The sequence below is a fragment of the Dermochelys coriacea genome, chromosome 12 (assembly GCF_009764565.3).
Source record: "Dermochelys coriacea isolate rDerCor1 chromosome 12, rDerCor1.pri.v4, whole genome shotgun sequence".
Taxonomy (NCBI): domain Eukaryota; kingdom Metazoa; phylum Chordata; order Testudines; family Dermochelyidae; genus Dermochelys; species Dermochelys coriacea.
In genome coordinates, this window is record NC_050079.1 from 30935058 (window position 1) to 30948528 (window position 13471).

At 40.2% G+C, this 13471-nt stretch overlaps 1 protein-coding gene across 2 annotated transcripts in view; it reads left to right on the top strand.

Moving 5' to 3' along the window:
* The window catches only part of VAT1L (vesicle amine transport 1 like), a 96128-nt gene that overhangs the window by 43029 nt on the left and 39628 nt on the right, over nucleotides 1-13471 (top strand). For both annotated transcript variants that reach the window (XM_038368913.2, XM_038368914.2), the window contains exon 7: nucleotides 2540-2734. In XM_038368913.2, coding sequence (XP_038224841.1) covers nucleotides 2540-2734 — 195 coding nt within the window. The remainder of the gene's footprint in view (nucleotides 1-2539; nucleotides 2735-13471) is intronic.

Sequence of the window (13471 nt, forward strand, 5' to 3'; positions counted from 1 at the left end):
TACAACTGTACTCCCAGGGGGTTCTTTCCTTCTCTAATGTGGATGTACAGTGATGTGAATTCAAGGATATACTTGGATGTTCTGTCATCTCCAGGTTTACAGAAGAGTCTTAGGAATTAATTGAGCCATAGAGAGTATGTCTACACTGGAATGTGATTACAGCTCATGTAAACATACCCAAGCTAGCTTTAATCTAGTTTACTCAGACATCAGAGCAGTGAAGCCACAGCAGTGCATGACTAACTACCTGGCTTCTGGGTGGGCTTGTTCGGTCCATACTGAAGCGTGCGGTACCATGGCTTCACTGTTTTGGTACCCCCAACTAACTAGATTAATGCTAGCTTGGTTGTGGCTACACAAGCTGCAATTAGAACCCATGATTGAAGGATAGACACCCATTGAAATGTTCTTATGGTGCTGTCTTACCCTTTTCACTGATGTGAACAAACTAAAAGCTGAAGTATTAATCAACTATTCCCTGGTCTATTACAAGTAACGAACAAAACTGTTCAGACAATTCACAAACATAAAAAAGGCCAAATCTGTCATTAAATTGTTTGCAAGGAAAAGTTCAACCAGCTCAGAAAGTGATTCCTTCAGATATGAGAAACAAGGACACAAGCTGCTAATTAGAGATCCACCACACACAATTTGTCTGCTAAAAATTCATCAACACCTCATACCAGCAACTCTTTTTCCCAGTAGAAATTAACTTCAAATATCTCTATGCAGCTAAAATGAGGATATATCAAAGTCCCCAATCAGAGACACTCAGAGACTTTACCTCTCTATCTCACATAGTGGCAAGGGCTAACAGGTGCAAAGATCCTTGTAATTAGATACAAACATAGAGCTAAAATAGTCTGAAGAAATTCCTGTCACTGTTAAAATCTGTATTATCTTCAAAGAAAATATCTATATATGAACATACAGAAAAAGTTATTGTGGGTGCTGAAACAACCTGGTCTGGCTTTGACATAATGGAGACAATTGGGAAATGCAAGACCAACATGTCCATTAAGTTATGCTATTGTCTCTGTTGCTGCCTTGGTTTGTTTTTGAACCTAACACTAGGCAAGCTTCACGATGCACATGTAAATAAGTCAAGGAGACAGGTCACCACACGTTTTTCAATTGGTAGAATATACAGCCCTGGTAGAAATTGAAATTGGCTCCCACTGGTCCCATTTAGAGCAGCTACTGTAGGGTTTGGAAGAAAGCAACAGTTACATTGGTTCCTCGAGCTACTGGTTCTCCATCTGAAACCGAGAGGCCCAGAGAATGAGACTTGTTGAAGGATACTAATGCAATCCACTAGGGAGGGCTATACTGTTCCATAAACAGATGCCAAGGTTTTAATCTAAGTGTGCTGCACATTGCAATTGTCTTGAAACCAGGCTCCCTGGAGCTAGTGTGATAACTAACTGTATGGAAGTTATAGGCTAAAACAAAAGCCTTGATCAACATGTCCAGGCCAATGTTAAAAAGTCTTAAACCAGAATGAGTCAATAGCTATTTTTTAATGGGTACTGGAAGGAATAATGCCACCTCTGAAAACTGAAAAGGCAATCAAAGGGAATATTTAATCAAAATATTAAGTAGTGCATTGAATTGTTCATAAAAATGTAAACTGCTTTTTTACACTAATCTAATTAACCCCGTGAAAATTAAGTTACCACAAACCGTAAGAATTTTTTTAATGAAAATTTTGCCCACTAGAATAAAACTCGCTAAGATGTGAGATCTCACTTACAAGATTGCCCTGGGGCTACAGTAGACAAAGTAATGTCATTAGAGATAATACACGACTCCCAAATGTTTCAATGTACAGGACTTCAGCAGGAGCTAGACAGAGAGGCAAGAGCAGCAGTAAGGTTTACATAGTATGTTTGGTGGGATGGGTTATAGGGAGTAGGGCTAAGGGGTTTTACAGAGGGGTTACATGGCTTCCCTAAGGTAACAAAGGAAGACTGTGCAGAGCCACAAATAGAATTCAAGACTCCTAAATCCTGGCCCTTAGTCACAGGATCATCCATCCTCCCAATTGTCTGTGTTTGCACCAAAACCCTGCATTTGACCTTCACAGGCTACATGTCTGTCTACTCCATTTCTTTGTGCAAACCTTGTGGCTAAGATAAGACAGCTCTGGAAATCTTTGGAATTTGGGCATAAAAAACAAACAAGTGTACTTTATGCCCATTACTCTACATCAGACAGTTCAGTTTTCTGTGCAGCTATTTCCTCATACTGTGTCTTTCTGCTGCTATTGTTCGCACTTTTATTTCATGAATCCTCTCTCCTTCACCCTTGCCCTTGAGCTGTCAGCAAAACAGTGCCTCTGTATTTTTGCTTTGTTTTTTCCTAAAATCCTTGAAGTTAATGGGCTTTTGATCAAGTGCTGTGTCCTGTTTGCATAGAACCTTTATTCTATGTTTGTTTGTTCTCCCATGGGAGATTTGCATACGTTGTAGCATTGTGAACACTTTTGTCTATATGTTAGTTTGTTCTTGTAACCTTCATATCATTTGTTCCTCTCCAGTGGTGGCAGGTTGAGAAAGTGAACCCTATCAAGCTGTATGAAGAGAATAAAGTCATTGCTGGATTTTCTCTGCTAAATCTACTTTTCAAACAGGGCCGAAGTGGCCTAATTAAGGGTATAATGGACAAACTCATAACACTGTACAATGAGAAGAAGATCAAGCCTCTGGTTGATTCATTATGGGCCCTGGAAGAGGTAGGAAAATAGTTATTTTGAAATATGAAATCAGAGTGAGTAAACTATTTTCGGTAATTAATTTATCCAACACATTTTGCTTTTACTTCTGTGTGAATTGTTTGCCAAAACCCTGACAGTCTCACATTTCTTTGTTATCAAGAGTTATGCACACATTTCTACATTGAATAATTTTTGGTCTAGTTTGTTGCAAATACTCATAATGTATGAAGTGATGAATAGTCACATGGTATTCTTTCTATCTCATGATTGGATGAATTGTCTAACTAGCCAATGCAGCATGAATTGCAGATGTTATAGTTGAATACAACTCAGAATCTGCCTTCAGTGAATAGTCTAATACTTTACAACGAGACTCATTTCATGCCTATATTCATGCTAGATCAGTCTAACAACTCAAATGTTTGCAGAAAGTGAATACACAAATGTTGTTGTTCTGGGCAGATCAGAATTATCTTCTGATTTGAATGAATATTCCAGGACACATTTTTCTATTGCTTGTTCAACTCTGTTTAAAAGATTGCAATCAATCTAGCCTGCTGATAATAGGATAGTTACACACCCCTACTTAACCAAGCCACTGTTTTCTGAAAACTCTGCTGTCCCTAAAATGTTGTTAGAAAAATAACTCTGGTCATCTTAGGAGTCTGAACAGACATTTTTATTAGTCATTTGTATTACAATACCACCTCAAGGTTTAATTTTGCCCTTAATTTGTTTGTGAAATGTACCAAATTTGACACACAGCTAAAATGATTGCTTCCCCCAGCTCTGTTGAATGTGAATTCTAGTTGTACAGTTGCTATTGAAAAGGTACTGGCAACATAGGTTGGCTGTGATTGTGCTGGTATTACTTGGCATCCACAGTGAAAGTAGTAACCACCAAGCTCCATCAATGTGTGATATCAGCCAAAATCCTGGATGCCTCATAATCAGAGTTCAGACAGGGTACAGCACAGAGGCTGCTCTAGCAACACTAAAAGACTCCCTCCTCAGACTATGGTCACTGGTAAGATCCACACTGCTGGATCTCTCTGCAGCCTTTGACCCAGTGGGCCACAAGGTAGTGCTAACACACCTATGTGACTTAGCAGGAGTACTTGGCCCAGCACTACAATGGCTCCAATTGTTCCTCTCCAGCAGAACTCAGAGAGTGGTGATGGGTAAATGCTCCTCCTCCTGGAGGGCCTCACCTACAAAGATCCATACTATCCCAGCTTCTCTTCAATGTCTATTTCAGACCACTAGCAGAGATAGTGAGATGCCTGAGTGTTGGAAATAATTTTCATAATAAGTTCATTCGGGTTTACCACAACTAAGTTTCCACACGAGTATTCCTTTATTAGTTCAAAGGCCACTTGATGTTTGTTACATCCAAAACACAAATATAAGCATATGCACACACCTCTATTCTATACCCTTGCAACAACAGTTACAAACATTGGCCAAAATACTTACAACCAGATCAGACTCAGGAGACACCTTCCCACCATGACGTGCCTCCTGATGAGCAAGGGAAAGCTCTCACAAAGAACCCCCAGAAAAATCTTGTTTGTAATAGTGTATAAAAACCAAGTTAAGTCATAGTTGGTTATGGGACTTTCGCTAGGGCCAGATGAAAATTTAGGGCTGAACCCTGTCCTCTGTTCCAGTGCAGACAAGATTACTGACTGGGCCTCTTTCTTCAAGGTTTTCTTATCTCATTTTGCCATATTTCTCCCTAATTACTGGGCCAAACGTTTCTTTATAATAAACTAAACAAACCAGTGATTTACTGCATCCGATACCCAGTTTTTAAAAATTTTGATAACCTCAACCCAAATCTTAAATAACTCTGATATTTCAATGATCACTACAAGTTTAACACAAACAACCTTCTCATGATTTTATTCTTTTTGAGTACATTCCTTGGGCCTGTTACTCATACTACCATCCAAACTCAATTTAAAACCATAGTTCACTCATGCCTAATGTAGGCCTATACTCCTACACATGGGCTTAGCTGCCACCAGTATGCTCATAACACTCAGCTACATATCTCATTCTCAACTGATGCAACCACTGCCACTACCAAACCGTCAGAATGCCTACAGGAAATGGCTTCTCGGATGAAGAGCGGCTGGCTCAAGCTGAACCCAGGTCAGACCAAAGTGAAACTGTTTGAAAGGGGAAACAATTCAAAGAACTGGCCAAGACATGGTGTCCACCTTCCAGTGACAGTGCACAGCCCCCATTCATCAAAGTCTCCCTTCATTATGTTGGATGACCAGGTAGTTCCTTAAAAATGTCTTTTTCCACCTGCTGCTCACTAGGAAACTTTGTCCTTTCCTCCTGGATGAAGACCTGGTCACGGTGCTCCATGCATTTGTCATGTCTGGGCTGGGTTACTGTAATTCATTGTATGTGAAGCTGAATGCGAAGATGACGCACAGGCTCCAGGTGGTGAATGCAGTGCCTGCTTCCTGCCTGGCTCAGGCTGCCACGAGCATATCAGGCTTCAAGTTTCTCCATCTGCTTCCAGTCCACTTCTTCTGCCAGTGTACGGCCTGATTTTCAAAGCAATTAATGGATCAAGCCCCAGTTATATCAAAACCCAATTTCAGTCTATGAACTCCAATGACAGCAGCGCTTCTTTGCAACAGTGCAGCTCACAAGGTCCAGGATGAAGCATGTGAGATCTGGGGACAAAGCATTTTCTGCCAAGGGGCAGCTATGGAACAATCTTCCTGAGGATAAATAAAATCAATAAACCAATAAAATCAAATCTAGAGTCTTTGGGGAAACAAGGCAAAGCCTCCCTCTTCGAGAGAACTTCTCTGCCATAAGCCATGTATTTCAAACACCTCTTTTATTCCTAAACCTCTCCCAACCCCTCCCCAAGGAGACACCTATCTCAATCACAGTTCTGACCCTATAAAGGGAGAAGTGCCGGAGACTCTGCTTTGCTATTGATTTTCTAGTTAACATGATCAGATACAACACTGATGAGCAGCAGTATAAAACTGTAAGATATATGCAGAATCTGATTTTGTTTTTTATTAAATTGCATTGCACAATATTTTAAAATCTCTTAAGTGACATGCGGATGTAAGTGATGGAACTGAGCATGCTACTGTTTCATTGTAGGTTTATTTGCGATATATAGGCTTTAAAATAAGGAGGCGCTTAACACCAACAATTATGAGCCTAAGCAATTTTGGACCAAGAGAAAACAGTGTAAAAAAGGTTATACATGGCAGGATAATCTTCTAGTTAACATGATGGGAATTTACTGGGAGACTTTAAGCAATATTCTTTCATTTGTTTGGAAACATTTCATATAACATTTGGCAATATGTAAACTATGTCTCTGACATTAGTTTGTGGAATATGTAAATCCATCTGTTCAAGACTGCAGCCTGGCAAAATATAGCTCATTTATCAATCCTGCTCAGTTTGCATGATCTAGGAGGCAATTTACAAAATGTGTTTACTGGCTGGCATCTGCAAGAATATAATGATCCTGAGGTGCTTGGGTTTTTAATTGATTATATAGAATTACTCTTCATTCTAAACATTAGGAAATATGCCCAGGTCAGTTTTCCAGAGCAAAATCAATATGATGGACCTAGAGATGGGCCAGAGCTAGTGCCCTAGATTCATCAATCTTGGACTATGGGAAAGGTTTGGGGTTTTGTTTTGTTTTGTTTTTTGGTCTCTGAACTTCATGAATCTGGCCCTTCCTGGAATGCATCATGAACTTATTTTGATTGCTTCTGATTTCTCATCAGTACTGGTAACCTTGATGCAGAACTCGCAGGCTGAATTCAGAAGCTCAATTCAGCTCATGATTTTAAAATGTATATTTATGCACTAGTCACCAATGTTCCCTCTAATTTTTGACAGGCGCCAAAAATTTCTTCTGTGCAAATTTTTGTGCGTGCGGTGTTTTGCCATATGCGCGGGGTTTTGGATCTGTGTGAACACGCACACGCGCACACCTTAGAGGGAACAGTGCTAATCACCATTTGTATGGACATGTGTTCATTTTACTGTAGGTTCTTCATTGGCGTGGAAAAAATACCTGTCCTTGTCCCTTCCTGCCTTATGGCAAGCCTCTAACAGCAATGGGGGCTAAGGAGAAGGTTGACTTGCAGGCAGAGTTACTGGTTAAGCAATACTTGTAGCTCCACTGTGGAAATACTTCCTTTATCTGGCAGCTTTCCTGTTGTTCTCCAGAGAGAAGCCCTAGTCTAATGAAAATTAACATCTGAGGATTCCTGTGGGTGAAACTTATTAGTCCACACAAGCCTCAGAGGTACATACACATGCAGGATGGGAGAAATAAACTTAAGGTGGTGGGCTTTCTATTGATATAAGCAGCCTGCTATCGGAATAGGGAGCGAGTCAAAGAAATGCAGTGGAGTTAGGGTGGTGGTGATAAGGATGAAGCCTAGAGAGAGAGAGAGCATGCATGTGGGCTGGGCATCAGGACAGCACACTGCCCCGACTTGCCTCCCCAGAGATGGAATTGAGGAGACATTGAGGCAGGCTGGGCAGGGGACTGGTAGTTCATGGTAGATATTAACATAGTGCTTGGCTTTTCCTAGCATACATGGAGAAGGTTGTGACCAATAAGGAGAATTACTCCTCCTGCTGTTTAATTGTAATGTTACACATGTGGCCTGTGTCTGTGGTGAGACCATGTATGTGTGAGTGAAACCCTTAGTTAGTGGTCAATGGCTTGATAAGTAGAGGGAGGGGGCGGAGAAAAAAAAGGTAGGACTCTTTGGTCCAAAAATTTAAAAGTGAATGATCTGAATAGTTTTCTCTGGAAAAACGTAGTAATCTCCTAAGTCTCATGGAAAATTCACTTGTTCACTGACCAGTAACTGTCTCCAAGTATAAGACTAGTAGCCATGTTAATCTGTATCAGCAAAAACAACAAGGAGTCCTTGTGACACCTTAGAAACTAACAAATTTATTTGGGCATCAGTTTTCATAGGCTAAAACCCACTTCATCTTTGTTAGTCTCGAAGGTGCCACAAGGACTCCTCATCTCCAAATTGGAAACTAAATTCAGTTGGTGACATCTGAAGTGTGAAGGGGGTTTTAATCTTGTTCCAAGCACTCAATGCAGCCTCAGCTGCCATGGCCCTGTGCATTCCTTCTTAACAGAGGCCGAATTTTTCAAACCTAGGTCCCTCAAGTCAGCTATTTAAATCTATATTCAGGCACATAAGTGGCCTGATTTTTCAGATATGCTGAACACTCCCATCTCCCACTGCAGTACTACTTTTAACCATTTTGCCCACTCGATATCTGCCTTTGTCTTCATATCTTCCTTCATTCAGCAGATATGAATCTACAAATGAATAGATTATGTGTGCATCTCCGTCCTCTCTCCAAATTCAGCCTAGCGATATAGGAAGCGAAGTGCATTATAGCAGGTATTTTCCATACAACTCCATTGTATGGTTGAATTCATAGAGTGGTTTCTAGTTGGTTGCTAAATGACATGCAGGATATTAGACTGACATACTTGCCTTGACTCTGCTCCCATTGACATCAATGAGGGGTTTTCCCCCGTCTCCAGTGAGAGCAGGATTGGGGCCACTGCGTTCACTGTCTAACTGGGGTGGAATCCTTTCTGTTGTTTTGAGCCCTCAGTTTTAGGGCCTGATCCAAATGCCACCAAAGTCAGTGGAAAGACAGAATGCCAGGGAGAGACCCTTTTGATGAGGGTCTAAACATGCATTCTTAATACAGGCTGCTTAAATGAATAAAACAAACTGTTGAAGAATGGGCTGAATTCTGATCTCAGTTATACTGTTGTACATCTGTAAATCTCTATTCTCTTCAGTGGAGTTACACTAGATTATACAGATGTGAGTGCAATCAGTTTCTAAGTCGCTGACTGTAGGAGTATATTTTTACTGCTGTAATATCTGTTGATGCTGACTCATGAAGATTAATTCTTTATTGCAAATCCCCATCCATAAATCCAAATTAAAAGCCTGTTCTCAAGTGGTTCGGATTAGCAACATTTTATGATGTTCAATGATCAAGAATTTTCTGTAGTATCTGGCTGGTGAATCTTGCCCATATGCTCAGGGTTTAGCTGATCGCCATATTTGGGGTCGGGAAGGAATTTTCCTCCAGGGCAGATTGGAAGGCCCTGGAGGTTTTTCGCCTTCCTCTGTAGCATGGGTCACTTGAGGGAAGATTCTCTGCTCCTTGAAGTCTTTAAACCACGATTTGAGGATTTCAATAGCTCAGACATAGGTGAGGTCTTTCACAGGAGTGGGTGGGTGAGATTCTGTGGCCTGCGTTATGCAGGAGGTCGGACTAGATGATCAGAATGGTCCCTTCTGACCTTAGTATCTATGAATCTATGATTTATACCCAGAGGTTTAGCCAAAAGAGACTCTAAAAAAACCCACAGTTTGTAAAATGGAATTTTAGTTGGAATTATTAATCACTAACTAAGCAGAGCCAAATGATGAATTAGTTCCTCCAAGCATTTTGCAGTTGTTTGCCTATGCCATGGAGTATTTAAGAGAGCAGGTAATATGCTGCTACTGCATGCTTAAAATATTGTTGTAGCAAAGGGTTGATTGTATGGCAAGATGGCATGCCAGTGTAAATTGTAAATTTTAGATCAGAATCCCAATGGATTAGTTACTTGCTGAGCTATATGTTTGTCTTTGTTGGTAACTAATGATCAAGCCTCTGGTTTGGTTTCATTAAGTTGCTTTTCCCCATTTTGATTAGTCTGCAATAAGCATTTAGTAAGTAAATTCACATTTGCCTTACCTTTTATGAAGTATGGCTGTACACCATAGATGACTCCAGATTATCATCCAAGATAAATTCTAAAACATGTTCTCTTAAGATCCAGCACATTAGTAAATCATGTATGTGCTTAACTCTCTAGTGAAAGCTAATTTTGCAGTTTACCACAGTTACAAAATAGCATCTGTAAGAGGCATGAAATTATTGTTTAAAAGAATGGACTGGGGCACAATGTTTGGAAATTGTATGTTTTGTTAAGAACATTAGACACCTATTCCAGGTCTAGATGCCCTGCAGCAATTAAAAATACCAACCATAGCAATAACAACAAAATAATTTCAAACCCCTCCCACACTCAGGAAGGGAAATATTGCAAAACGAAATCTCTCCACCTCCCAGGACCCCACAAAAGCTCTGGCCCACTTCCAAGCACTCCAAAAGCTTGTTCAAAAAAACTAGCTTTGTAGTATGCCCAAAAAGTCACCAAACTTGGGCTATTTTGGACCATGTGGTGTGGGGGACTTGCATGGAGAATGCCTTCTAGCAGGTCCCTTTCTTATCTACCAAGGGAATTCCAGCTCAGGTGGCACAGACTCCAGTTGAGACATTCCTTTTAATGAAAGAGCCTGTACTGGTTTCAGCATCCAAATGGATTTACACTACTGTACCATGTAGAATGCATCTAGAGCAGCGGTTTACAACTTTTTTTCATTTGTGGATCCCTAAAAAAAATTTGAATGGAGGTGCAGACCCCTTTGTAAATCTTAGATGTAGTCTATGGACCCCACTGGAAAACCACAGTTCCATGGCAATGACAATCTTTCACAGACCTCTTAGGTATAGTCTGTGGACCCCCACGAGTCTGTGGACCATTGATCTAGAAGATTACCAAAGACATGGACCACAGTAGCAAATCTGCATTTGTGGGGAAAGCTTGCAATCTCCGGATCAGATTCCAAAAAGGAAAGAAAGCATTTTAGGTTATAGTTGCTGCAGGCAGCTGGAAACTAACCAACAGTTCCCACAAATCACGAATGTAGTTTCTGACCTTTGCTGACAAAAGATGGATGAACACCCTTAATCGGGAGCAGAGTCAAATATAATCTTAGCCAAATCCTCAGGCTGCTTTCTCTAATCCACCTGAAACATTTTAGTTTTACCTGAACTGAATCTCATCTAACTCACTGTTCTCCACACCCCGATCTTGCCTAGACACTCAACTGCACATTTCATCCGGGACAAGATGGTGATATACAGCTGGGTGTCATAAGCGCACTGAAAACACTTCAGACCATATCTCATCACTACCTCTCTTAAGGGCTTCATATGCCCATTGAACAAAAGGGTGACAGTATAGAACTCTGTGGGGAACTTCACAAGAAGAAAACCTTGGGCTGAAGAGCATTTGCCACTTGGCTCCCCATCTCTGGTTCTATCCATAAGGAGGGACCTCTGGCTTCTAAGTACCAGATAGGTAGGGCCCTGTTGGTCTTTGCCATCTTTGGGAATTGCCAAACATATTCTGTACTTGCATTATTGTAGAAAAAGACCTGCCTTTTAATAGAGGCGGTACAGAGGAGCCGGGTCCCAAACACTTCATACCTGTAAGTCCTTGTGAATCTCTTTAGACTGCAGGGAGTACTGCTCCTCCTTAATCAGTGGGTTTGGTTCTGCTATGATGTGATAATTAAGAGAATCCTACTGGAAAACAGAAGAGCAAGATCTCTGGTCAGGTGTAAGTCTTCTCAGGATAACCAAAATTCTGAAAATTTAAAAAAATTTTCACTTTTATCTTGCGTAGCAGCAGAAACCCTTACTAATGTAGGGCACAAGAGCATTGTCTTTCAAGGAGGATTGCCTTCTTTAGGGCTTTAATTAGGCTGAGCACTGGAAGAAAAGAAGGTGATAGAAACATTAGAATATCATGAGAAAATTTAGTGCTGTACAGTAACTCTTGATACCTTACTACCTATATTGATTTGAATTAACTGTATTTCACCCCAGGTAATGCATGTTGCTGAAAAATAACAGTGTAATAATGCCTTTCGTAACATGTTAGTTACCAAGTGATAATGCAGTAATTGTGTGTTTAGCTTTTATCTCCATGAGGTGGAAACGTTGGGGGCTGACATCAGAGGCTGGTGAGTATTATGAATAAGGGGGGAGATGCTTACAATCATTTTGAGGTGAAAGGAACATATGGGGCCACCTAGTTGTCTCCATGAATCTATTGCAGCATTGAGTTCACTTTTCCTGAAACATATGAATCAAACTGTCTTTGAGAACCTAGCAATGAAACAAATGCATTACGATATTTTAATAGAATTACAGAATCCATGCTAGTATCATCATTTATTTTAAAATGAACAGTTTTTTGTATATTCCCATTTTTATGCACTTTCCTGTGTCTGCACCAGTTTTTGTTCTTTCTAGCTAACTAAAATGTCATACAGTCGCAACCTTCTGCCCTCAGCATCCAGGTTTTATGTCCCAGTGATGAAAGAGTTCTAGAACTACTGGTGGGATGGGGAGTGGAGAACACTTTCCAACTAGAACAGCAACCCTGATGCAGAAATTTGAACTGTATGGTAAAGAGGTCAAAGGCATCAAAGTATATTAGTGTTTTAGGCAGTATTGTATGGCTTCAAAGAACTCCTCTGGTGTAAATCTCACAGCTTTTCCACTGAAAACATCCTTTGGCATAAATGACCTTATCAGTGCAGGTAGTTAGATATCAAAACTGTTCTAAGGGAAAAGCTCCTGTATTGATGTTGTAGAATAATGAAAGAGGGAAACCTCCAAAAAGGAGGCTACAATTTCAACAAAACCTCTCTCTTGTCTGTTTTCAGTCTTAGCTGTGAGATCAGGAGAAGCATTTGTACTTCAGTTCAGTAAGTTTCACAGAAAACTTGTATATTTCAGCATGGGTGGTGTGTTTTCCTGCTGTATGCAAGCAGCCCCCCCTCCCCCCAGCTGAGGACACTACAAAACTTTCCTGCCAACATTTGAAATCAATGAGAATTTTGCTATTGGCTTCAGTAGAAGAGATTTGAGCCCTGTATTTGTCCTTGAAGATGTGCCAAGGGACTAAAGAAACGTTTCAAGCACTGGAAATGAAAGTTCACCACAACTTGTCTCTCTTCAGATTGCTTACAGTATAGTAGACATTAAAATAGAGTCATTTACCTTGTCCTGATTTAAAATAATCACACTGCAGTATTACATTTAAAGAATAGGAAAATATTTCAATTCATTATAATATAAATGTTTCCTTTCCTAATGTCCATCCCTCTAGCACTAGAGTATGGACTCTGCAGTTCTGTCACTGGGAATATTGCCCTGGTGGCACTTTATGGGCAGTTGGTCATGCAGAGCGGTTTCCTAATCCAAAATTATGAGACATTAGTGTACACTATTCTGCCGGAGAGATGCCTTGCTGTTTTCTTGAAGTGTAACTTTCTGCTTGCTTTGATGACTGCATAAAATAAACATCAGCAGTTCAAAGACTATTTACACTGTTTATCCTGTAAATCACTGCTGATTATCTGTGTACAGATACTGTTTAATGTAACAAGGTACATGTCATGCAGATATCAAAGCTAACAAAACTCCAAAAAGCTACAGTCCATCAACTGAGTATGTTTTGGTAATGCAATGTTGAGGTGGGGGAGAAGGGGAAGACTGAGAAACAAAAAAAGAACACAAGCATGGGAATAACCTACCAAGAAACAATCTACTAATCCTAGGTACATCTAAAGAACAATTTCTCTTAGATTTTGCGGAGGATAGATACAAAGCTTGCATTCCACTTGAAGTTTACTTCAGTAGCATAATGAGCATAAATTCTAAATGAATGAAAACAGAACATGAGTAAGGTGATTTATTTCTTTCTTTATTTTAAAGGATCTGGCAAGAGAGTGTTTCTTAGAGATGTTTAGGCAATGTTCAAATGAATTACTTTAG